At 39.2% G+C, this 27,807-nt stretch overlaps 1 protein-coding gene across 1 annotated transcript in view; it reads left to right on the top strand.

Annotated features, from left to right (window-relative positions):
* Window positions 1–9,463: 9,463 nt before the first annotated feature.
* LOC139158441 (protein SSUH2 homolog) overlaps window positions 9,464–27,807 on the top strand; it is a 49,936-nt gene continuing 31,592 nt past the window's right edge. The window contains exons 1-4 of the mRNA XM_070735751.1: window positions 9,464–9,579; window positions 11,405–11,463; window positions 24,495–24,596; window positions 26,590–26,650. Of these exons, the coding sequence (XP_070591852.1) occupies window positions 9,557–9,579; window positions 11,405–11,463; window positions 24,495–24,596; window positions 26,590–26,650 (245 nt within the window). The 5' untranslated portion in view covers window positions 9,464–9,556. The remainder of the gene's footprint in view (window positions 9,580–11,404; window positions 11,464–24,494; window positions 24,597–26,589; window positions 26,651–27,807) is intronic.

Here is a 27,807-nt window from a genome sequence, read left to right as displayed (position 1 = left end):
ATATTTATTTATTTATTTATTCATTTGTCCAATACATAAATACATAGGAAGAAAATAGACATGTGATAATATAAAAGAGGGTGAAGGTGAACTTAGAGGAGAGGATATATGAAAGGAAGAGAATATATAAGATAGGTGAAAGAAAGGAAAGACAATTGGACAGGGGACGAAAGGCACACCAGTGCACTTATGTACGCCCCTTACTGGCCTCTTAGGAACCTGGAGAGGTCAATCGTGGAGAGTCTAAGGGAGAAATGTTAGGGGTTAGGGGTTGACACAATTGAGTCCGGTAATGAATTCCAAGCTTCGATAACTCGATTGTTGAAATCATATTTTTTACAGTCAAGTTTGGCGTGGTTCGTATTAAGTTTGAATCTGTTGCGTGCTCTTATGTTATTGCGGTTGAAGCTGAAGTAGTCATTGACTGGTAAGACATTGCAGCATATGATCTTGTGGGCAATACTCAGATCGTGTTTTAGGCATCGTAGTTCTAGGCTTTCTAGGCCTAGGATTGTTAGTCTATTTTCATAGGATGTTCTGTTTCGAGTGGAGGAGTGAAGGGCTCTTCTGGTGAAATATCTTTGAACATTTTCAAGGGTGTTGATGTCTGAGATGGGGTATGGGTTCCAGACAGATGAGCAGTAGTCTAGGATGGGTCTGGCAAAAGTTTTGTAGGCTCTTGTGAGTAGAGTGAGGTTGCCTGAGCAGAAGCTGCGTAGGATCAGGTTAACAACTCTAGATGCTTTTTTGGCGATATTGTTGCAGTGGGCTTTCATTTCATTATCATTATATGAAAGATTGTGTTGCCAAATTTTAAGTTAAGGGGATTTTTAAAGGTAGACATGAGAGACTTGTGTTTCCTAGAGGACCAAATGCAAAACATAATATAAACAGATTGCTCTTTGGCCTCTAGGAGAACAATAGTTTTAAATTAGAAGTCAAACCAGGGATCTTTGGCTGGTTTGAGCTTGGGTGCTTTATTGCAGGCATTTCATTACCCAAACAAGGTAAGATCATCAGTGCTAGTGCTCATGAAAGCAATCAAGTTCAGAGAGCACCAAAGACCCTCATTTCAATGTTGACAGACAAATATTCTCCTTAAGAAGTCAAATTTCAATTAAATATTAGAAGACATGCATGTTGTCAAACAGCAGGCATGACAGTGAGCTATATCCTTCACTGAAGGTCTTCCAGCAAAAGATGGGCAACCAATGGGTTATTTTGAATCTCTGCACCAAATAGGGGGTGGAATTCAATGCTTAAATAATCCATTTCACTTTCGCAACTCTGGAATCCCATGAAGACTTAACAGGTAGTCCTCAACTTGCAATAGTTCATTTAGCGGCCTTTCAAAGTTACAACATCACTGAAAAAAGGGACATGACTACTTTTCACACTTACAACCATCGCATCATCCTCCTAGTCATAGGGGTCAAAATTCAGACTGTTGGCGACTGACTCATATTTATGACGGTTGCAATATCCCAGGATCATGTGAGCACCCTTTTGCGACCTTCTGACAAGCAAAACCAATGCAGTATCCAGACTCACTTAACAACCAAGTTACTAATTTAACAACTGCAGTGATTCACTTTAACAGCTGTGGCAAGAAAGGTCATAAAATGGGGCAAAACTCACTTAACAAATGTCCCATTTAGCAATATACGTTTTGGGCTCAATTGTGGTTTTAAGTCAAGGATTACCTCTATATGCTTGATAGTCCAGGTAAACATCCTCTTTGTTGGTTGGTTAAGTGGCTTTGTTTTCCTATAGACATTTGTGAAATTATGTCTTCAGGTTAAAAAAAAAACCCTTCACATAGTGGATTTTCCCCAAATATCAAAAGATTTATCTTCATTTGAAAGAAAATGTTGGTTTATTAGGAACAATAGAAACCAGCACTATGAATAAATGACTGAAATTAGACTGGGATTGCTATAAACTTGAATTAATGTGGTATGAAATCACTTATTAATCTTTGATTTATCCAATATTCTTTAGATAATTAAAAGCCTATTTAAGAATGTCTTAACTACTAAATGTCAGCATTATATAAAAATAAAGCAAAAAGCTCCTCTGGAATGCTGTGGCATTTGCTGTACCCAGCTATTCTTTGTATACAGTGGTACCTCTACCTAAGAACGCCTCTACTTAAGAACTTTTCTAGATAAGAACCAGGTGTTCAAGATTTTTTGGCCTCTTCTCAAGAACCATTTTCTACTTAAGATCCCAAGCCCAGAAAAATTTCCCAGGAAATTTGAGAGTGGCACGAAGACATGGCCAGCTTCCTGCCATTCCCCCTTTAATCCCAGCCATCTGGGTCTTTTCTGGGTTGCCAGAGGAGCCTTTCGGTGGTGCTTAAGGAGGCTTTGGCAGTCCAGAGCGAACGAAGCATTTTCCTTTCTCTGGGCGCTTGGAGAGGGAATAAACCACTTCACTGTGGTGACTTCCTCACGCTGCCTCTCGGATATAAATGTGGGCATTTATATTTATATGTTTTGTCCTGTCAGCTTCCTCCTTCTGATGATGTTCATTCCAGTTTTTAAAACAATAGTTGTTCATAGCAACATGTTGGTAAGTATTTAGGCTTTGTACAATTTCCTGCAGATTGCCGTAAAAAATTACTGAATGTACTTTCCAAAGGCTTTCTAACTGATTGGTTTGTGTGCATTTTATGACACGATGAAAGTATTACTTTTTTATGAAACATTGAGGCTACGCAGCACTTTAGGTTTGATCTCTAAAAGATGACCCTGAGACAATGCACAGCTCTTGCCAGAGACGTCTGCAGGCTTTGACCTGTTCTTTTTTTCCCATTAGCTTTTATTTTGGGATCAACCAGGATATCCAAAAACAGCTTTAATGCTCACCTCTTAGATTTGCACAATAGTTTCTAGTCTATATCTTTATCAGTAAATCACCAAAAAAAAACCAAAACCCCAACCCCCCAAATCCTACTAGATTAGTGTATCACATATTCTAGGGATCAGCTTTTATATTTGTGTACATATAATAGGAATGTTTATCTTTATCTATGTAAGAAATATATTTTGGGGGGGGGTTTCCATTATAATTCCATAGCTCTGCAATTCTAGCCACCTGGAATACCTTTTGAAATAACCTGAAACTCAATTTTCATCTACAACACAAAAACAGAGGCAGGTGAATTCAGAGAAAAGTAGCAAAACAAAACATTCAAAGTAAAATCAGTAATTTACAGTGCAACACGTTTTTGGGGATTTCTATTCCTTTCTCTTTGAAAAGATTGTTTCCAAATGTGACTATGCTGTACAGTATTCCATTCTATGCATGCAGCTTTTCCGCAAATAGATAATATATTTTTTGCACGTGTTCTTTTTTAAAAATAAAAATCTTAAAAATATTTTTTTTCAGATGGTAAGATGTCATGCAATTAAGGTTAGGTTTAAAATAAGATCTCTAGAGGACACAGGGACAAAATCAAGTTGGGGGTCATTTTGAAATTCCATTATTGTAAAACAAATTTATAATACATATTCCCAGGTTAGCTTCATCTTACTCTGAAGGCTTCTTAGGGATTGCCCCCCAATTAGGCATATTTAAGTTAATGGTCCCATATATAGCCATGTTGCATTATTTTACCTATATCTCTTTTCCATTCAAACTTTGCATTCAAGGCCGCTTCCATTTTCAAGCAATTAAAAATACAAACGATAAAGCAAACAAGTGCAAATAATACAATTTAACTTTTGACTAAAAAGAAAAAATTAATGACTTTTCTATTAGCAAAACCGGGGTGACAAATTCCAAAGAGAAGCCCTTCCGCTGTGTGTGAGATAGAAAGCAATTTTACAAAGACTTTCTCTCTTCAGATCTTTATAGATAGACAGATTCATGATAGTGATGCTAACAGTCTGGTTAGCTAAATTTTGCACCTTTTAATGGGTGAAACCCAGTGATGGGATTCAATTTTTTTACTACCAATTCTGCAGGCATGGCTTGGTGGGCATAGCTTGGTGGGCATGGATTAGTGGGCATGGCAGGGGAAGGTTATTGCAAAATCCCCATTTCCTCTCGATCAGCTGGGACTCGGGAGCCAATAGATGGGTGTGGGGCCAGTCAGCAATGGTATTTACCGGTTCTCAGAACTTCTCAAAATTTCTGCTACTGGTTCTCCAGAACTGGTCAGAACCTGCTGAAACCCACCTCTGGTAAAACTATTCAGTACAGGTGGTCCTTGACTTAGGACAATTGGGACCAGAATTTATGTTGGTAAGCAAGTTGGAAGTTGCACCTGATATTACAACCTTTTTTCCAAATGGTTGATAAGCAGATTGCTGCAGTTGTTAAGTGAATCATGTGATCATTAAGAGAATCCAACTTTCTCCATTGACTGCTTGTTGCAAACTGGCTGGAAAGATTGCAGATGGTGACCACATGACTTGGGATGCAACAATTGTTATAAGGATCAGTTGTAAGTCATTTTCTTCAATGTATATATAACTCCAAATAATTGCTAAATGGATAGTTGTAAGCAAAAACTACCTGTCCAGGTGGACCTTGGGACTTAGATCTCTTGGTATGTATAACTGTCAGTTATCCAGCTAGAAGATAGGCTGGTGATTGACACATGCTTGTTTTTTTGGAATACACTGGTTTGCCCGGACTGGTAGCGACCTTCTGGTGACATCACAATGACATCACCAAATTGGATTGGTCAATACTGGTCCATAGGCACTGCCATCTTTTAATTTATTTTTATTATTATTATTTTCTTCTTCTGAGCATACGCACAGCCACATTGTGCATGTGGTTGCCATATTTTTTCAGTTTTGTTTTTAATTTTTTTTTAATTTTTGTTACTGCCCATGTGTACATGTGCAAAGCAAATGCACGACCATGAGGCACGCCCACGCGGCACAGGAGGAACTGGTAGTGAGGTAAGTTGGAACCCACCCATTACAAACATTACTTTTGCCTATTGATAGTTCTAAAGTTATTAGAGACCTTAACTCGGGTGAGTTTATCTTCAGCTCTGATCAAAAGAAAAATTAAAAGCTTAAGAATTTAAAGACTTTGAAAAAAGGAAATAAATAAGATTTTGATGTAAGAAAGTTATAAACAGATTAAGGGTCCAGATAAATTTGGAATATTGACTTTTTGCTTTAGGATTTTGGAAGTAACATGAAAATATACAACTTTTTATATAAAAAACCCATGGTTATTATTGGAATATTCATGAGCTTGGAAGAGTCATGTGGTAACTCAGTCAGCCAATGTGGATTAAGTGTTACTGAGCATGTACAAGGAACAAGGTCCAAGATGTGGTCTCCAGTCATAGTTCCCTCTAAGCTGAGCAGAGAGCAATCGCTCACTTAAAAATCATCATCAACTCAGAGTTTTCCAAACCTGCCCAGAAGCCGAGAGGGAAAGAGTGAGAGGAAAGGAGAGAGAGAGAGGAAGAGAGGAAGAGAGAGAAACAGATAGAAAAAAGAGAGGAAGGAAAAGAGAAAGAAAAAGAATGGGAGTAAGGAAGAGAGAAAGAAAATCAAAATCTAGTTTGAAACTAGCTCAACTATTTAAGTGGCATTTTGATATTGATAGAGTTGCCCTACTATGAACTCACTGTTATAGACACACAGTACAGTATTTTGAAATTCTCTGAGGCAAAACAGGGTGGGTTTTTTATTTGTTTGTTTGTTTGTTTGTTTGTTTATTTATTTATTTATTTATTATTTTTGTGCCGCCCAGTCCCAAAGGGACTGCCGCTCAGACACTATACTTCCCCCCCCCCCAAAAAAAAATTAGAGGGAACACTGTCTCCAGTCTCTGCTAAAGTTAAGATCCAGGTTCAGCTCAACTTATATTTGTGCTGTGCCTCCATGAAGTATGATCTCTGTAAGGTATCTGCTCTCAACTTACTAGGATGAAGAAAATATGGTACTGTAAATATTTTTGATATGATTATAAAGAAGTTTTTTGATTCAGCTAAAAGCAATCGGCTGTGAAGGCTTCTGATTTATTTCTACAACAGAGAGTAAATTCTCTGACAGTTATTTTGTTTATTTTGAAAACTGTAGGACATAACAAAACATGCCAAAAGATTCATGCCAAAACAAGTAGGCACAAAGATAGTTTCTTTCCCCATTGCCATCACTCTGTTGAGCACTTAATTCCCACAGTACAGTCTTATGCCTAAAGATATTTATCCATGTAGTAGGGCTGTCTTGTTATTATCTGGGTCATCTTCTTATCTTTTTCACCTTCTCATCTTCCCTACTACCTTCGCCTATTGGTATCTTACGATTTATTGCTTGTTGTTTGTATCTTATGTCTGATTGTATCTTATGATTTATGATCTATGACCTATCACTTTGTTGTTTGTTATGTACACTGAGGACTTCTGCACTGGATACAAATTCCTTATACTTCCCATCACACTTGCTCAATACAAAATTCTATTCTATTTTATTTGGAAACTGGCCATTAGAGAGGCCTAAAGATTTTAAGGAGAAAACCCCCCCAACTCTGTCATCAATTAATATTGACCTTAGTGTCTGGTATCAACAGTCAGGTGGATAGATACTCTAAATTGGCACTGGCTTTTTTTTCTGTTTTCTTCTGATTTTTTCTTATTACTATTAACCATTTGAAGTTGTGTTTCTCTCATTTCTGCCTTCAGTCTGCCTACAAGTTTCTTGCCTGCCTGCCTGGTTCTGTCTATCTGTGTATCTTTCCTCCACCCCACCCCTGTATGTACACACATACAGCTAGCAAAAATAAAGCTTTATTTATTAAACTTCAGCAAACTACATGAAATTGAATTGACAAAAACAGAGAAGAAGGCATGCAAAACTCAGGAAAGATTAAGATAAGAACAACAGGTTAAACTACACGTGATCTATATCAATATCTCTCATCCAGTGGTGGGCTATGAGCTGGAACACTAAATTGTGCTTGCCGCCGCAGCTTGTAGGTTCTTGCGAGACCAGCACGATTTTGCTGCTGCACCTGTGGAGATAGCAAAATCGCGCACGGAGCCGCAGGTAAAACCTTGCTGAAAGATGGGCACAATTTTGCTACCTCCCAGGTGCAGCAGCAAAATCACGCTGGTCCCGCAAGAACTTATGAGCTGTGGTGGTGAGCGCAATTTAGCGTTCCTGCTCATAGCCCATTTCTGCTCTCATCTCTCTCTCTCTTTCTCATCTATCTATCTATCTATCTATCTATCTATCTATCTATCTATCTATCTATCTATCTATCTATCTATCTATCTATCTATCTTCTGTCAAAAGTTCACAGAACTTTCCAGAGCCATAGCATAGGCAACACATCCTGTAAGTTATTACCACAGACAAACTCAAAGGAATGGGCTATAGTTGTTTCTGTTTCTACTCATTTATGTGCAATATTAAACAATTAGATGCAGTCTGGTGTAAATGTGCAGTGTATCTCTTGACTTCTGTATAATATCATTTTCAAACGGAAATACTGTATACATATACAAAATGTTCGCTTGGTTTGAAAACATTTATTTAGCTTCTGTGGTGTCCCCCCATTATTTTCTGGTTTCACATTGCCACCTAGTGGCCCAAATATAATGAGCAAAAGGTAATTTTAGTCATCGCTTCAGAAGACATTTTACCTTCCATAGGAAACCTATTATAGAAGGTCTTCCCCCTTCTTAACTCTGACCATCCTTCCTGAATTAATCTAGATTCTAGAAGGTCTGAAAGGCAACTGTGCATGTTTTGTTTGTTTGTAAAAACAAGGAAAGGCATATTGCAGAGGTCCCCAGTATTTTTTAAGTAGTAAATTTTGAGTGCATGTTAAGGGCATACTAATCCCATGTTAATCCCAAAATACTTGCCACTGAGACATGACATATATGCATAGATAGGTAGGTAGGTAGATAGGTAGGTAGGTAGATAGATACAATAGATAGATAGATAGATAGATAGATAGATAGATAGATAGATAGATAGATAGATAATTTCAGGCCACCCCATCCATTAAAACATAATCTGCTGACATTTTCCATGTTCTCCTTTAGGATCCTTTTATCATTCTTTACCTTCTGTACATGTGGACTTTGAAATAAATAAATTCCCATCATATAGGCACTCATATTTTATTTTCTAGGAATACCTCTGTAGTCTAACAGGAGCTCAGAGGCCATGATAGAAATGCAGATGGTGCTCAGATGGTGCTCAGATGGTTGTTTTCATTTGCAGCATGTTTTGGTTTTTTTAAAAAATTATAGATTGGTAACTTCATATTTTTACCAAAAAGGTAAAAAGTCCTTAAATCAAACTTTGTTTCAGGATGTTTTTCAATGTTCCCGTGTGTTGAAGTCCCTGGTAGATCAACACTGTGTGGCTTCTGAAAAATAAATTCAGGTGTGATGGTAAACCGGCAAGGTGTGAAGGAATATCCCATTAATCTTATATTAAGACTCACACTCTGTTGTATCAATGAAATTTAAGCCAACCATTTTCTAATAAAATCTCATTGATTTCAATGAGTTAATGAAAGTGACATTTTTTCACCATAAAACAAAACACACACATTGTATGTCATATGATGCCACAAACATTGGGTCACATACTATATGAGAATGTTGAAAACACAAGGATTGGGTGACATAAGGAAAATATTGCAAGATTTGAGCAGTTTAGATAAGAAAGGCTCTATGATAGAGCAAAATATTCTTAATCTCTGGTAATATTTTACAACTCTATAATGTTTATGTTTTTGTTACTGTAAAGAACTTAATCTATTATACTAGCATTTGAATATGAGATGAATACAAATGACTAGGAGTTCAGGATTTCTTGTAGACTGCTTCATGGTTTCAGGAGTCATTAAGAGTCTAAATTTAAGTTTAGATTAAGTTTAGATTTAAGTTTAGATATGCCTATCTAATTTTTGGATAGAAGACCACCAGGAAATGTTAAGACTGCATTAAGCAGGAAATGGAAAAAACAAGCCATCCCAGAAAAAGGTAATGGCTATTCACTTCTTTATTGTCATGGAGAAGACTATCAAAATGTGTTTGCAAAACCATGATGTTTCAAAATTGTGAGTGGAATGGACATCTTCTTCGATTTCTTTTTTTTTTTTAAGTGAGCAATGCAGCAATCACATAAATATTTATTGAAATAACTATCTTTTTTTACTTCCTGTCTTTTGTGATGCAAACTGTTTTGTGATGCAAACTGTTCTTTGTGTGAGGGGGGGAAAAGAAAAGAAAACACCCCCAATTACAAACAGAAAACATATTATTGAATGGAAGAAAGGTGAACTTTGCTCCAGAATGTATAGAGTTGCTGTCACTTAAGAGAAAAATCTTGTGCAATGCAGAATTACTGTTACACAATCATGACGTCCTGTTGAAAAAATGATAGGAGGGAAGACCATTTTCAACAGTATGAAGCAATCAAGTAGAAAGCTCTTGAATCTTGGTCCTTCCCAGTTTCCTTTAGATAAATCTACTTCCGTAGTCTTGGAGAGAGAGGCTTTTTAAAGGTTGTTTTTTTTCCTTTCCTTCGACCTAACCCACCCCTAGCAAACAGCAATGGAGAAAGACCTGCTTATTGGGTAAGCTGTTTTTAAAGTAGTTTTGTTTGATTGAGTAAGTCAGATATATCAGCATGATTTCTATCAACCTCTATCTCTGTCTCTATCTTTGTCTCTTAGTAAGTTGTAGCTTAAGTAAGTAGAAAGCAGTAGATAGAGAATAAGATGAAACATAGATTTGAAATAATATAGATTAGGTATACTAGATTTGGAAAGTTTTAAATTACGTAGTAACATTTTATAGTTTTTCCCCTTGATGACAGGAATTAATGCCAGTCACCAGCTGGGTGTGCTTTTGTTCTTAAAAGAACAATGCAGCTATATTTACTGTTTCAATGTCATTTTTCACCATATGAGCCTCAAAAGTATTTTCATAAAATAATTCCTTTAGAAAATATCATTCCTATAGAAGCTAGGTAATTTCCCTAATCTAATTTTTAAACTTTAATTTAATTTCTGTAATTATATAATAGGAAAGTGAACACAAGAACAAGGGGACACAATCTGAAGTTAGTTGGGGGAAAGATCAAAAGCAACATGAGAAAATATTATTTTACTGAAAGAGTAGTAGATCCTTGGAACAAACTTCCAGCAGACGTGGTAGTGGTAGATAAATCCACAGTAACTGAATTTAAACATACCTGGGATAAACATATATCCATCCTAAGATAAAATACAGAAAATAGTATAAGGGCAGACTAAATGGACCATGAGGTCTTTTTCTGCCGTCAGACTTCTATGTTTCTATGTTTCTATTCAAACTTTGAAAAGGAGGCTGGACTATATCCCAGAAAAAGAAGATGGATTTTTGTTTCCATGTGTAGCTGCCATTCTGCAGTAGTTGCACAGTCTCACCAATGTGATTGCTTTTTATGCCTGATGATGATCCAAACTGCCCAAACTGACATTGATGTAGAAAGTTTGAATGACCATTTGTTGATTGAGATTTGAAGATGCCACTTATTTGACCATTCTGATACATAGTCATGGTCTTTTTGAAGGGTAGTAGTATTGTCGGTGGTGTTGAATAGTTTTCTTTCTGCCCATCAGATATATTCAGGTAGACTGGGATCACCTCTTTCTCAGGATAGGGGCTGAAAAAGTGAGAAACTGAACCACTGTGGGAGTTTGATTTCAGATCAGCACAATAATCACTATTCCACAGTGTATCTCTCAAATGTAATTCTCTAAATCTATTTTTCCACTAGTGTGCCAGGAATTTATCTAGATAATCAGATTGCAGAGAATCAGAATGATATATCATTGGCCTAAACACAGTGTCAGCAACTGTTTTTTTTAAAAAACAACAACAAACAAACTCTGCACTAGAGGCCATGAGTGCATTCTACCAAAAGTATAAAATAACTTGCAGGACCATATATTTTTGCAGTGTATATACATAAGCTGATATACAGAAATTGCCTTCAGTGTATGAAGACTGAATTGACACTGTTTGAGAAATCCCAATGATTTGAATAAGCAGTACCCTGTTTTCCCCAAAATAAGACATCCCCCGATCAGGCTTTTTGGTTCATGGCAGTAAGGCCAAGGACTTATTTCAGGGTTAAGAAAAAAATTAAGACAGGTTCTTATTTTCAGAGAAATATGGTAGTATGCAGTACCATAGGTTAAACAATTGTTGGCTTCTTCTACTATGGAAAAATCCTTATTTGTGTACCAGAAGAATCCATTGTCAAAGTGAAGGGATCTCCCAAATGCATAATCAGTCTAGCCATCTCTTGGCTTTAGAGATGATCAAGTTGTTTCTTTTGATCATGATATTCCTTTTAACTTCTTGTATTTCAAGAAAAATATTCCATGGCATTCTTTCTTTTTCTTTTTCAAGAGACAAAAGCTGTGTGAGCTATGGAAGTGACAGTTTCCTCTCCCCAAAGTCTGCACAAGGTATGGCAATACAATAGCAGCTAGCTACAAACTGGGGAATCAAATATGACTGTTTTCAAGTCAAGGAAGCTAGAGGACCAGAATACTTAGATTGCTGGCTGCTTGATTGGTTCTATCCAATTCAGATAAGTGGAGAAAACAGATAAGTGCGAAGGCAGTGATGGTTAAGTATGAAGACAGTAACTTCAGTAAGAAAGATCCATCATTGCAGATACCTTGCTGATACGCCAAATATGGTAGGAACATACAGAAGAGATCATTTCTTTTAGAGAATTTGGTCTCTAATTGTTAAGGGTTATATAGTTAAAACTGGATTCGGAATCAGAAAAAAAACCCTAGTATAAGGTGACCAGACGTCCCACTTTGGGTGGGACAGTCCCGCTTTTTATCTATTTGTCCCACGTCCCGCACCATTTTTAAAAAGTCCTGCTTTTTTTGATTGATGTTAATCGACCCTTTGCACATGCCCAACATCGTGCGTGCGCGAGAGAGCGAATGATGGTTCATCCCTCCCTCTCTTTGCACTAGTACAAGTGGCATGAACCTTTTTCAGAATTCCAGCAGGCTGAAACTTCCGACAAGCTGTCAGCATTACCTTTGCTGATCGCCTGCAACGCAACAGCCTTTGGTTCTTTTCCCGAATCCGATGACTTTCTTGCAAGGAATAAAAAAACCTGCAGCCCTGAGAATGGAAGAATCAAACTGCCCCCCTGCCTGTCCCCCAATACTCCCCTTGCTAATCCCAGTGGGGAAGATAGCAAATGGTTGCATGTCCCAGGCCTGCAAAGGCAGAGGGAAAGGGGAGGTCTCCCCACCCCCAGATCACCTCGGGCCCCACTCAGCTTAGACCTGAAAAAAACCCCACCTAATTCACTGGAGAAGTTACACCCACCCACTGGCTTTCTATATTATGCTTACACACACCTACTGGGCTTCTGGACATTGTATTCCTTGCCCACTTTATTGTTTGTTTGTTTGTTTGTTTACTTGCTTGCTTGCTTGCTTGCTTGCTTGCTTGCTTGCTTGCTTGCTTGCTTGCTTGCTTGCTTGCTTGCTTGCTTGCTTGCTTGCTTGCTTGCTTGCTTACTTACTTACTTACTTACTTACTTACTTACTTACTTACTTACTTACTTACTTATTTGTATGCCGCCCCTTTCCGGAGACTCAGGGTGGCTAACAGCAATAATAAAACAGTATATAATAATAATCCAATACTAAAAACAATTAAAAACCCATTATTATAAAAAACCAAACATACATACAGACATACCATGCATAAAATTGTAAAGGCCTAGGGGGAAAGAGTATCTCAATTCCCCCATGCCTGGCGGCAGAGGTGGGTTTTAAGTAGCTAAACTAAACAACTTTCTTGGCCTACACTCCCCCCTCCCATCAATTTTGTCCCACTTCACCAAATCTGGCCATCGTACATTCATTCATTCATTCATTCATTCATTCATTCATTCATTCATTCATTCATTCATTTATTAGATTTGTATGCCGCCCCTCTCGATAGACTTTTGAAGCAACCGACCCCACCCCATCCCCATCCCACTCCCAGCTGGTCTAGATTCGCACAGCACGTAACCAATCCTGTTTGAAATGTAGCCAATTGGGGGTTGTGTGAAAGGCAACCAGTGCTGTGGATTTCGCTCCCTGAGAAAACCCTGGTTTTACTGTGTGGGTGAGGGGTTCGAGAGAAGTAATTCCAGCAAATCTGTCAGATAGTTTTAGGGTGAAGAAGGAAAACAAAGAATTCAGGTAAGCATGCAGGCTTGAATGCGAGATCTCCTAATGCTGAGGTAAACTTCTGAGGTAAACTTCTGAAGAAAGTTTTTAGTTGTCCCACTTTACCCAATTTATAATCTGGTCACTTTAAACTAGAATCACCAGTTTCTGCCAGTCCTCTTGCAGTTTGTACTGACTGAAGATTCTTAATTATCCCCAAGGACAGCTCACATGTAATATATTTCAGTCATTTATACAAGAAGAAAAAAAGTATCCAGGGCATGGATACTACCAGAAACTATCAATGTAGGGCTGTACCTGAAGTATCAAATTAGGCTAGTAAAAGCTACTTTGCATCACAAAAGACTCTTGTGTTTCCAGTGTCAAAAATGGACCTATAAACATCTTGATCTTATAGGACAGTGATGGCGAATCTTTTTTGGTTCGCATGCCAAAAGGGTGTGTGTGGGTATGCTAACATATGTGCACGTGCCCACACCCTTTCCCTCCTGCCCACCCATGTGCACCCCTGTGTGCATAATCCACCCTTCCCGCACTTGTGCACAGGCCTCACTGAAGCCTGGGACTCGAAAAGACAGCCAAACGGGCAAACCGGAAATTTGGAAAAATGGACTTCCAGTTTGCCTGTTGTACTGTTTTTTTTTAAAAAAATATTATTTATTTATTTATTTATTAGATTTGTATGCCGCGCCTCTCCGCAGACTCGGGGCGGCTCACAGCAATAATAAAGACAATGTAAAAACAAATCTAATAATTTTAAAAACACTAAAAAACCCATTATTAAAAGCAAACACACACAAACATACCATGTATAAACTGTATAGGGCCGGGGGGCAAAAAACAGCACAGCGAGCAATGCAGAAGTTTGGAAAACAACTTCCGGTTTGGTATTGTGCTGTTTTTTGCACTCTGGGGCTTCAGGAAGCTTCCCTGAACCCTCCGGAGTGCAAAAAACAACAGGCAAACTGGAAGTCAATTTTTTGAACTTCTGATTTGTTTACTGAGTGACTTTTTTTGCACTCCAGGGTTTTAGGGAAGCTTCCCTGAAGCATCCGAAGGAGAAAATGGCCTTTCCCAAGGCTGAAAATCAGCTGGCCAGCGCACACATACATGCTGCAGCTGACATATGGCAAAGTCTCGTGTGTGCCCTCTAATATGGCTCCACATGCCACAGGTTCGCCATCACGGTTATAGGAGAACACAATCCTGCCTTTTGATGCTTTGGAAAATAGTTTGATCCCTTCATCTCTGTAGGGGCTCCTCAAATATTGGAATACTTCTATCAAATTTCCCCTAGACCTTCTTTTCATTGGACTAGACATACTAATTCCAGTAACTGTTCTTATGTTTTAGCCTCCAGCTCCCTAATCATTCCTATTGCTCTTCTCTGCATTCTTTCCAGAGTCTCAGATAAGCCTCTTTTCTGAGATGTTGAACAATGGTGATAATAAAGGGAAACCTTGCAACTCCATACAGAATAACAAGTGTATCCCGGTATGACTTTGTGAAGATTGTCACCTAGCTGGGAGAAGAATCACAAACTGGTTATTTTACTTGCACATCATTTGGATAACTTCTCCAGAAGATGCTATTCTTGATAGGCTTGAAAAGTACTCAGAGATTCTCCTGAATCAACGAATTTATACGGTAGTTCCCTACTTCTCTCCTGGCAATGTCATCCAACAGAGTGACCAAGACAATGTCAGTGCAAACTGATAGACCTAGAACCTAAGTGAAATGCATCCAGGAAATCTGTTATCATCTGATTAGTCATTGCACACTTGCCCAGGAGAGGAATGTTATAGTTTGATGTATAATTAATTAGATCTTCTACAGTCAATGATCTTTTTTCTCAGAAAAGGACTCATTAGAATATGGGTGTCAAACTCACGGCCATCATGTGATGTTTCATGATGTTTTTCCCCTTTGGGGAGCTGGGGTGAGCGTGGCCTGCTCGTAATGCATCTACTCCATGGGATGCCAATTTGACGCTCCCATTAGAGCATCCTTTAATAAATATAGAACTATTCAGTGTAAAGGCAAAGGCATAATTTCCTGGATCCAACTAAACACCCTTTTTGGCTAGATGTAATAAACATTGGTGGAAATAACTGAAGACCTTATTCAATCCACCGGCTTAAATCTAAGTATTTAATTGTCATTTTATTTGATACATTTGTATTCAATCCAATACCCAATAGGCCCTCTGTTACTGCAAAACTAGTCTCCAGAGCCTTCTGACATAATGCTATTTTATGTCAGTGGCCAAAAAAATTGAAGCATTTTTCCCATTCTCTTTAGAAGCAGAAATAAAAGAGGGAAAACTGCGAGGCTCTTTTTAAGATCAACAACCATAAAGAATAACAACAAGGAGCCATATATTAACCCCATGACTAGAACCAGCACATACTTTCATGGCACATTTATTGTGAGATTTATCAGCCAAAATAATAACAAAGTCAGCTTCCCTTACACTCATTTTATAATTGTTCTCTATTCCATACAGTGAAAGCTATGGTAAAATTAATAAATGTGGGAAACAGAAGTTCTGTGCTCACCTATAACAGTGATGGCAAACCTATGGCATGGGTGCCACAGGTGGCACGTGGAGCCATATCTGCTGGCATGCAAACTGTTGCCCTAGCTCAGCTCCAATGTGCATGTGTGTACTGGCCAGCTGATTTTTGGCTTGCACAGAGGCTCTGGGAGGGCGTTTTTGGCTTCCAGTGACCCTCTGGGGGATGGGGGATGGCATTTTTGCTCTCTCCAGGCTCCAGGGAAGCCTTTGGAGCCTGGGGAGGGTGAAACACAAACCTCCTGGGCTCAACAGTAGTTGGGAATCAGGCTGTTTCCAACCTCCAGAGGGCCTCTGGGGACATGGGAAGCTGTTTTCGCCCTCCCCAGGCATTGAATTATGGATGTGGGCACTTGCGTGTGCGCTATAGTGCATGCAAACATTCTTTTGGCATCCAAGGGGGAAAAAAGGTTCACCATCACTGATCTATAACTTTTAGAACTAATTAAAGTATTATTTGCAGTTTTCTAATATCTTAATAGTTTATATTTAAGTCAATACATAGTAGCCCTTTTGAAAGTCAGATTAAATTGCTATCAAATGTACTCTATGATAGATTTTTTTTTTTAAAAAAATGCCATTTCTGAAAGATTTTGTCCTTGTAATACTATTGATCTAGAAAGAGAGGGTCATATTTTATTAAATTGTGAATTTTATAAATATTTGGCAGGATATTATTGGGCCTATTTTAAAATTAAAACCAGAAGAGAGATTTCGGAATACATTCAGATTTTATTTAAATATGATAATCCCGAGATTTCAGATGCAATAGTCACATTTTTAGCCATAGCTATAAAAGCAAGGTCTTTTATAACATCAATAATTTGAGATTTTGAGTGTTTTATTTATAAAATATGTTATTTCTAAACTGTTTTATTTAATGCTAAATTTTAGATTATATTTTAATTAGGCATTTGAGCCTTTTTTTGGTTACAAATAAATAATTCCTGAACCATACCATCTGTATACATCACAAGGTATATTCTGGCAACATATAAGCTAAGTGGTCCCAAATATTAACAATTGCATTTTTAAAAGATTGAGATTTAATTGATCCTTCCTTAATTGCTTAAGGAAAAGTATCAATGGAACTAATGTGTGTGAATAAATTTGCTACTCATCTAGTCCTAATTGATAAGCCACCACAGTAATAATTTATTTCTAACTGTGCTCTGGCCCTAAGGATAATACCATGGTATTAATTTTATTCTTAGAGATCAATGGGCAGAGATATTTTATGCCCTTCCGTGTCTTTGATTTGTTTCCAAATATGCTATTTGGGGAGATAATTTTCCATCCACAATTGTGAATGCTTGAAATATTGTGATGCTGTTATTATCCTAATATAGTGGGCTCCAAAATTCAAATTTTTCTTCTTTTCAAGAAAGAGATAATATTACTTTTTTATTTGGCTTGTTTAAAGTTGCTTAGACTTCTGTAGCATGAAGGCATGCAGCCCTCCTTCAGTGGGTCGCCTTCGGGAAAGGCACAGCATGCCTTGATAGTCACATCAGAATGAAGCGACAGAGAGAAAGTTTTTGGGAGGACGACCCAGAATGGATCCAGGTGTCTCCTATTTATTGTGTATTGACAGTTCTGACATGTGGTACAGAATGACCAATTAGCAAATGCCACATACATTTAAACCAGCACCATATAAGGCAAACTTCTTACATTCCTTGCCTTTTCCCATGGTTGTGTGATTGCAAAGGAATGTCAGTAATGCATACCATATATTTCCTTATATGGAAGTTCTATATGTTTTCTTTAAATGCTTTCCATACATGGTCATGATTCTGCAGAATGCTTGCTCAGCCTGGGCTGCCTTTCCATAGAGGAGAATTAAGATTTTAATCGGCACATAATTAGGCTTAAACATCACTCTCCAGCAATGTCTTATTCCTTAATTTCAGTGCTTATAAATCTATGATTACAACAGTAGCAATTTATAAAATTCCTTCTTTTTTCTCCAACACAGATGACCAAACTAATTTAATTTATAGGCATCTTTTTTTCTTTATATAATTATAAAAAGGAGAAATAAACTCCAGTTTCCTGAAGTATTGATGCACAACAATTAGTTTAAAACTAAAAGTGAGATTTCAATCATCTCTCCTGTTGTAAATTGAATATAGTATATTCTTATAACAGAAAAATCTTGTGCTATCTGTTGTCTGCTTCAACTGAACTAGATTAAATTGCCTTTGTGCCCACAAATCTAAAAAACTGTCTATGGTGAAACTGGAATATTTTTCTGACATTTTTACAATAAGAAAATATTATAAAGAGAAGACAGTAATGCTGGTTCCTGACAATATAAACAAATGAATATACCACATATCAAAACACATATAAAGGAAGACTTATATCTTATGTATAGAAAAACATGTGTATAGGAAAAACAGAATGTCCATTGTTTTAGCACTACATGAAGAGGCATCTGTTTCAGCATAAATAAGGAAGTTTCCTGTAACTCTAAGATAAGGAAATTTCTATTTTAGCAGTCTATGGAAAGAAAGAAATGTTGCACAAAAGGAAGAATGTATGATAGAGCAGTTGCAACTTTTGATTGAATAAACCTATTTATTTTGACTCTCCACTGATTGTGTGGTGATTTTTATTAAATTCTTGGCTTGGAAATAAATAGAGAAAAAAAATGTTTGATCCTTTTGATATTTGGATGAAATCTTTTAAAGATATCTATGTACAAGAGCCTGAACATTATGTCCAGTCTCACAAAACAACATTCTTCCTTTGTTGCACAATACACTACAAACAGTTGCAGGTTTATTCCTCTTGCTCAGACATATTCTCTACTGAAACTACAATTTGCAACTTCACATATATAATTAACTGCAATTCACAAACTTTCTCTAATATAGTCCTCTTATGCAATCGTTGTAACTTCCAGTGTCGGGGAAAAAAGTGGTAGTGTTAGGTTTACATATTTGCTCTTCCTTTGACCTTTCAAAACACTTTGATTGTAGCAACAGCAAATTTACTCATTTTATTTGAGCTTCAGACTCAGAGTATATGTGGAATATTCCATGCACTACAGAGGGTACTTACTTAGAATGTTTAGAATACAGCAGGCATGCTAGGTATGTGAGAAGAGAGCTTCAATTCAAACTTCTTTTACTTATGAATTGCTTAAAGCTAAATTCAGGAGGGGCATTTAGTGATCAGAATGCTGCTAGGTTGGTCATACAAAAAGGAAAGTCAGACAGCAGATAAAATTCAAAGTTCCTCTGAAATGAAATGAGATCGTTTTCCATAGCCTAATTGGAATATTAGTTACATGAGTATCATAGTTTGCAGAACGGCGTGGCTATTTTTCTTTTGCACTTCTGGAAGTTTGGAAAGATTTGTATGGAATAAGACATACATAGTATATGTGGACTTATTCCTTTCATCTATTGTTCAGAAATTTTTGATGTCTTGAATTGGTGCTGAAGCTGGTAAAACTCGGAATACTAGGTTATGCTTTAATTCAGTTAAGATGGAGGAGATTCCTGTTGGAAAGAGAAAGGATTCTGAATTTTGGACTGAACATTTTTTAGGTAAGAACCAGGTTGCAGTCCAAGTTATATTGATATATTTGCTGTGTCCATTCTTGAAAGAAATAACCTTGACTATGAGCAACACAAAAAAATAGCTTTGTCTATGGCAATACCTGTTATATACCTGCTGAATAATCACAATAGTCTCTGTTTGGGATACCTTGAAAGTACGTTTGAAAATTTCACCTGTTCATGTTGTAGTAGAATTTTAGTATATGCTTGGTTATGGGATCATGCTACATCTACCTGAAATATTTAACTGATTGTCAGTTTATTTCCTGGAACTTTCCATGTATTGGTGATAACTTTCAGAGCTCTAAATTGCCTATGTCCAGGATCACTCATCAACAGTAAGTGGTGTTGTATCCTGAAATGGCTACCTTGTAACTCTGTAAATAGTTTGTTCCTCTTTCCAGCGCTGTCTGAGCCCAAGCAGGAAGTCGCTCCTGATTGGCTCAGACGCGGCCGGCTCTAGCTTTGGCGGGAACCGCAAAAGTATAAAAGAAGCGGTTTCTCCAGGCAGAGTCAGTCGGTACTCGCTGAATTGTCACTTTACCTTGCTGAGCTGTCACTTGTTCTCTGAGCTGAATAAAAGTACCGATTGCTCAAAACCCTGTCTCTGGGTCTACTTCACTGGCGACGAACGAACGGAAGAACTTCGCGTGCAACATGGACAAAATCCAGATCGGCCAGGCTCCGGAACTCTTCGATCCCGAGAAAATGACATGGGACGAGTACATGGCCACCTTCGAGATCTTCCTCGAGGCGGCGGGAATGCAGGACGCCGGAGCCGATCGCAGACGGGCTATTTTTCTCAACTACTGCGGCGCAGAGATCCGTAGACTTGCCCAAACTCTCACCGAACCAGAACAAGCAAGAACCACAGCGTGGGACGTACTTCAACAGAAACTAGCGAGCCATTTCAAACCAACCAGACCAGCCATGGTTTACCGGCATCAATTCCACATGATGGCTCAGAGAGAAACCGAGTCGATCAGCCAATTTACAACGCGGCTTCGAACGGTACTTGCTCAATGCAAGTTTAAAGACCCAGAAGCTCGCCTCACCGACGCCTTGGTTTTCGGCATGAAGAGCAACACAGTGAGAAATAAACTCCTCACCGAAGAAGAGCCGACTCTACAAACCGTAATTAAATTAGCGCAGACCGCGGAAGCAGCCGACGCAGCGGCAAGAGAATTAAAAGAGCACGGAAGGCGAGAAATCATTGCCAAAATCGACGCCGAGTCTCCCAGCGCCGTGGGAACAGACGACCTCAGCCAGCCAACTAGCAACGGGGACAACTGCCTCCTCCTGCAAGACCAGCCGAGACACCCTAGAGCTACTCACCCAGCCCCCTGCGCGGGCTGCCGGGGAAATCACCAGCGCCATCGATGCCCCTTCCGAGACGCTACTTGCCGCCGTTGCAACCGGAGAGGCCACATCGCCATCGCATGCAGGGCAACGGCACCAGAAGAAACTTTTGCCACACAACAATACCAGCGACCTCAAAACCAGCCCCCCCAATCGCGAGAAAGGAGACCGTTCCGCAACTCGGGTCAAAGGAACTACTCAACCGCTAACCGCGACTACAATAGAGGTAACTCTCAATTTTCCGTGAATAACACGGCAACCAAAAAGGGGGCTAAAATTGTTATCTCATTGTTACTAAATAACCAGCCTTGCTCAATGGAGCTGGATACGGGCTCGAGATATACCATCATGCCCTGGGAAAAATTTAAACTATATATGCCTAATGTGTCTAAGGCTGACCTAACTCAAACCTCTTTGGTGATCAGAGACTTCCAAGGGGGGGTAATCTCGGTCCTGGGAACAGCAAATGTACCTATTGCATTTAAGAATGTTAAATGTACCCTTCCCATGCTTATTGTGACGGGGGCCAAACACTCCCTGCTGGGTCTAGCGTGGATGGAACCGTTGGGGATCGAAATTTCGGGTGTGTGTAATGTAAACTGTGATAATATGCCTAACTTTGTGAAAGAGTTCCCTGAAGTGTTCAGCCCCACCTTGGGATTGTATAAGGGACCCCCTATATCTTTCTCTATTGACCCCAAGGTCCCACCGGTTAGACTGAAACCTCGCAGGGTCCCCCTTCCGCTTCTCCCCAAGCTAGACATGCAGCTGGACAAACTCATTAGTCAAGGTATTTTGGTCCCTGTGGAACAGGGGCCATGGGAAACTCCCATAGTGACACCCCTGAAGCCAGATGGCTCTTTAAGAGTTTGCGCTGATTACAAATCAACCCTGAATAAGGCACTCCAACACCACCCCTACCCCATCCCGGTTGTGCAACAACTCTTACACTCCCTGGGGGAGGGAAAAAGGTTCGCAAAGATCGACCTGGCGCAGGCTTACCAGCAACTTCCGGTCGATGAACAAACAGCAAATGCTCAAACGATTGTAACGCACAGGGGGGCTTTCAAATGCACGAGGTTACAGTTTGGGGTAAGCATAGCCCCAGGAATATTCCAGAGCATCATGGAACGCCTATTGTCAGGAGTAAATGGGGCAATTCCATATTTTGATGACATCTTAATTGCAGGGGAAAACCAGGAACAAGTGAACAAAAGAATAAGGGAAGTACTTAAGAGGCTACAGGACAAAGGGTTACGAATCAAGCCTGATAAATGTGTCTGGGGAACTAACAGTATTGAATTCCTTGGGTATAAAATAGATAAAGAAGGTATCCACCCCACAACAGAGAAGCTGAGAGCAATTAGAGAAGCCCCAGAGCCACGAGATAAGAATGAGTTGCAGGCATTTTTGGGCCTCCTTAATTTTTATTCCGTTTTTTTAAAGCAGAAGGCAACAGTAGCAGAGCCTCTCCATCGTTTACTCCAGAAGGAAGCCCGCTGGACATGGGGGAAAACTGAACGTGAAGCTTTTTCTCAAATAAAAAATTTATTAACTTCGAAAAGTGTAGTAGTCCAATATAGTGCTTCACTACCCATTAGGCTCACCTGCGACGCTTCGCCGTACGGCATAGGAGGAGTCTTAGCTCACGTTCTACCTAATAAGACAGAGGCCCCAATAGCATTTTTTTCAAGAACCATGACCAGCACAGAGAGGAATTATAGCCAGTTAGACAAGGAGGCTCTAGCATTAGTGGCAGGGGTGAAGAAGTTTCACAATTACATTTTTGGAAGAAGCTTTGAGCTAGTCACTGACCACAAACCCCTACTAGGCCTGCTAGCCCCCAACAAGCCCACTCCACCTTTTATGTCTCCAAGACTAATCAGATGGGCTCTTTTCCTCTCAGGGTATCAGTATGAGCTCACCCACAAGGGGGGGAAGGAAATCAATCATGCAGACGGCCTCAGCAGATGCCCCATAGCAGACTTAGTGGAAGACCCTGTTCCTTCCACAGATGTGCTAATGATAGAACTCGAGGAAAACCCACTAACCACAGCAAAAGAGGTAGCTGCACACACGCAGCAAGATCAAATCCTTAAACAAGTGGTGAACTGTGTTCTAAAGGGATGGCAAAATGATATTGTTAAACCTGAATTGTGTGATTTTAAAAACAAAAGGCTTGAATTATCGTATGTAAAAGGTTGTTTGCTGTGGGGGGATAGAGTGATCATCCCCAAACGCCTAAGGGAAAAGGTACTCAAAATGTTACACGTGGGCCATCCTGGGATTGTCAGGATGAAGAGCCTAGCAAGGGGGCATTTATGGTGGCCAGGGCTAGATGCTGATATTGAAAGTTGGGTTTCAAAGTGTGACCCGTGCCAAGAGTCAAGGCCCAGTCCCCCCAAAACAACTCCGGCTGAGTGGGAACAGCCTGCTGGTCCTTGGTCTAGGATCCACATTGATTTTGCTGGCCCAGTGGGGTCTCAGTATTTTTTAATAGTGGTTGATGCCTTCTCCAAATGGTTGGAAATAATAGCAATGAACAACATAACCACAAGTGCCACTATCAAGGTATTGAGCAGACTGTTTGCATCCCATGGTTGCCCTGATCTCTTAGTGTCTGACAATGGGCCACAGCTAACAGCCAGGCAATTCGAATTATTCCTAGATGGCCTAGGGGTCAGGCATGCCCTCATCTCGCCTTACTCGCCCTGGGCTAACGGGTTGGCAGAACGTTACGTACGGGTGGCAAAGGAGGCATTGCACAGGTCAGGCCCTGGGGATGTGCAACAAAACTTGGACCAATTCTTACTAACCCAGCACATTACCCCTAACTCGCACACACATGTAAGCCCTGCAGAGTTATTGATGGGAAGGAAGTTGAGGTCACCATTAGACAGGTTAAATCCAAGGTTCTGTGTTAATAATAACCAAATGTGTATGAAACCAGAAAGAGAAATGTATTTGGGACAAAATGTATATGTAAAATGTTTTGATGGAAATGTAAACTGGATGAAGGGAATTATTGTTAAGCAAAACGCACCCAAGACTTATGTTGTTAAACTAGAGGATGGTCGTTTGTGGAAACGACACATAGACCACATTCGGAAACGAGCTGAAAATCAATTGCCACAACCCGCTGACATGGACTCTCCCCCTTCAACAGACTTTAGTACATTGCCCGAACTAAGAAACACGCAAAGAGACTTATCGGGCCAGGGGGAACCATCCAGCGACGCCGAGCCATCCTCGTCCTCCGAAGCCTTCGTTGGGCCTGCCAGGCCAAGTCCGCCGCACCGGGAGAACAGCGGCGAGCCATCCTCCACAGTCAGTGGCGAAGGAGAAATTGAACTGCGCAGGTCAGCGCGAGAGCCTCGGAGGCCTCACCGATTGGACGACTTCGTCACATGGCTTTCTTGATGGATGAGTCCAACTATGAGGGGAGGGGTGTTGTATCCTGAAATGGCTACCTTGTAACTCTGTAAATAGTTTGTTCCTCTTTCCAGCGCTGTCTGAGCCCAAGCAGGAAGTCGCTCCTGATTGGCTCAGACGCGGCCGGCTCTAGCTTTGGCGGGAACCGCAAAAGTATAAAAGAAGCGGTTTCTCCAGGCAGAGTCAGTCGGTACTCGCTGAATTGTCACTTTACCTTGCTGAGCTGTCACTTGTTCTCTGAGCTGAATAAAAGTACCGATTGCTCAAAACCCTGTCTCTGGGTCTACTTCAAGTGGGAAGACTTCTACTTGTGTTTCTTTCTATAACATCTTTCTCTGTTGCAGAGACATCTAGTCATTCATCTCTTTTTGAAGGAGCTTCCGCACCTCCTTATGAACTGTTGAACAATGGATCTATAGATAAAAAACAAGGTTCAGGAAAGAATGGTAAGTAAAATGTGTTTATACATACTTGACTTACCCCTTAAATCAACTGTACTACTATATTATCCTTTCTTTTTATTCTTTTCTTCTTCCTTTTCCAACAACAACAACAACAGAGAGAGGGGCGGCATATAAATCCAATAAACAAACAAACAAACAAACAAACAACAATAACAACAATAACAACAATAACAACAATAACAACAACAATAATAATAATAATAATAATAATAATAATAATAATAATAATAATAATAATAAATTGATGCATATAAGACCAAGGCCAGCTAAAGAATTGGCATTTGCGTTTTCACGTAGCTGTGAACAAATAACACAATATCTTGTATGAGAAAATGGCCCTCTTTTCTTCTTCTATGTTCAAACATTTGAGGAACATTTATAGAATTTTGATTTAAATATATAAAAGAATTGCATTTTTAGATATTTTGCTTTGCAGTTCTTAAACATTATTGACAATCAGTATGTAATTTTTAGAATAATTTGTAACTTTCTCTTTTTCAATGGAAAAGGTTTTTTTTAGTTTTTTTAGTATGAAAATGTTTTTATTTTAACAAAAACAGTTTGACAGTCTGTAGAAATTGTTTTTATATTTTAAAGTTCTGTACTAATTCTATTTTTGTGCAGCCTACATGTCAGGATTTCCTTCAGCCATTGCCTTTACATTGATCAACCAAGCTTTTTAGCATAAAACAATAGGATTGGGCATATTTTACCAGAATAATCACAAATTCCTACCACATTTCTCCTAGAATGCTTTCCTAATTCCATAATCATATCTGTTTGTAGTTCATATACAAACATCTTTTGTTGACATACTTTCCCCTGGCCAATTTGCCAGATTTCCAAACAGATAACTGCAGTCATAATAATACACAACCTTCACATATTTTTCAATACGGTAAATAAATCAGTTTTTTCTTCTTCTCTTCAAATTGGATGTCCATGTGCCACCTCTATGTTGGTTGAGGCAGGCAGGATTCCCTGTACCATTTGTTGGGGGTCAAGGAAAAGGGAGGATTTTGCCTTCTCTTTCTACTCAAGATCCCCATGTACAATTGGTGGGCCACTGTGTGACACAGAATGCTGGACTCGATGGACTTTGGCCTGATTCAGCATGGCTCTTCTTATTTATTTATTTATTATTAGAGTTGAAAGGGACCTTACAGGTCATCAAGTTCAACCCCCTGCTTGAGCAGGAAATCCTACAGCACTCCAGCTAAATAGCAAAAGTTGGGAAGTTCACAACCTCCGCTGGCAGGCCGTTCCACTGGTTGATCGCTCTCACCGTCAGGAAGTTCTTTCTTATTTCCAGGTTGAATCTTTCCTTGGTCAGCTTCCAACCGTTGTTCCTTGTCCGGCCCTCTGGTGCCCTGAAAAATAGTGTGTCCCCCTCCTCTCCATGGCAACCCCTTAAGTACCTGTATACAGCTATCATGTCTCCCCTAGCCCTTCTTTTTACTAGACTATCCATGCCCAGTTCCAGCAACCTTTCCTCGTATGGCCTCGTATGTTAAACCCAGTGGATTTATGACTTTCTCTCATCCTTACTAAACAAACCGGACCAGGAAATCAATTCCTATAAAACTAATATGACCTTTATTAAAATTCTCTATAACTACAGAATCTTGCAAATCCAATTATACTCTACCTTCTTCTCCACATAGTTGTGAATTAGGGAGGCTTCTGCTATGAAACTATGTTTCAGCCCCATTTTGCCTGGCTAATGATTCCTGCATATCTCTATCATGGTTAGTTTCCTGGCTATCCACAATTCTAGAATAGTCAGTCATCATACCATTGCTACTAGCTACAACTCTCTAGTATATCTGGAGGACAAGCACACATGAGCTATATTTTCAAGATTCAATTCCTGAACAGTATATAGTGCTTATATTATTGTGGAATGGATGTAGAAGAAAAGAAAAGAAAATTTCCTATGTTATTTAATATTATTTTACCTCTTCTTGCATTGCAGGAAACAATTCTGTGTCTGACTTACTTGATCAGCTGCCACCTCGACATCTAAATGATTCAAAGTATGAATATTATTTGACTAACTTTGTTTTGCTGTTTTATGCAAATAGACAGGATGTTTTACACAAATAGACAGAATACCACCTTAGTAGCATTGATAAAAACACTAGATAAAATTTATTTATTTATTTGTTTATTGATTGATTGATTTAGTTAGTTAGTTAGTTAGTCCAATACAGAATAATACACAATGAAGGTTATAGAGGATCTTGAACTTATTCCTACACATAACTCCTCTTCACATGCATGAGCCCAAGAAATAAGACAAAATGTTCCAATCCCTCTGATATCATTATTTCTAAATGCATTGTATGCTAATGCAATTTCTTCCTTTATTCCCCCCCCCTTTGTTTTTTACCTGCAGTAAATTTGTGGGTATATACTGTATGTGTATGTGTGTAGAACATAAAATAGTTCAATGACTCTTCAGATCTTGAGAACCTAAAAGGAATGTGTCATGCCATGCAGCCACCCTTCCCATATTCCCACAGCAAGAAACATTCTAAAGCATTTAAATGTGGCAGTCCAGAGGCCTTAATAAATTATGCTTTTGCCCTGACAGCTTATATATAATACTCCTTTGAGTAACAGAATACATATCTATTGTACAAATGTGATCCAAATGTGGGCAATTCAGAAACAGCTCAACATTGATCCCACCAAACATGATGCTGACATATGTGGTGAAACTTTAAAATCTGAAAACCATTTTCTGCAATATATTATTAAATTATCATCTAAGATTCTCTCTTTGAGGGGCATGAGCAGTTCAGAAATGTGAGTTTAGGGTGTGTGTGTGTGTGTGTGTTTGTGTAAAACTGTGTACACAAATGTACACACACACACATTTATACATACATACATACATTCTAGCAAAGGACTGCTGTCTTCAACGCTATCAGTGCACCCTCTGAAGCCATCGTGGGCATACATGTGTCTGCCATATGCGCACACCTGTCGGCGTGAGGTTTGGCTTCTGCACATGTGCCGCAAGCAAAATCTCATGTGAGAATAAGTGTGAGAGTAGGATTTCGGTGATTTTTGCTTCCATGCATTTGCAGAAGCAAAAAATTGGAGAAAATTGCTGAAATCTCACTCGTGTGAGCATCTTCACATGAGATTTTGTTTGCTGCACATGTGCAGAAGCCAAATCTCATGT

The sequence above is a fragment of the Erythrolamprus reginae genome, chromosome 2 (assembly GCF_031021105.1).
Source record: "Erythrolamprus reginae isolate rEryReg1 chromosome 2, rEryReg1.hap1, whole genome shotgun sequence".
NCBI lineage: Eukaryota > Metazoa > Chordata > Lepidosauria > Squamata > Dipsadidae > Erythrolamprus > Erythrolamprus reginae.
The sequence above is the reverse complement of the archived record's forward strand: the minus strand, read 5'-3'. Positions and strand labels throughout refer to the sequence as shown.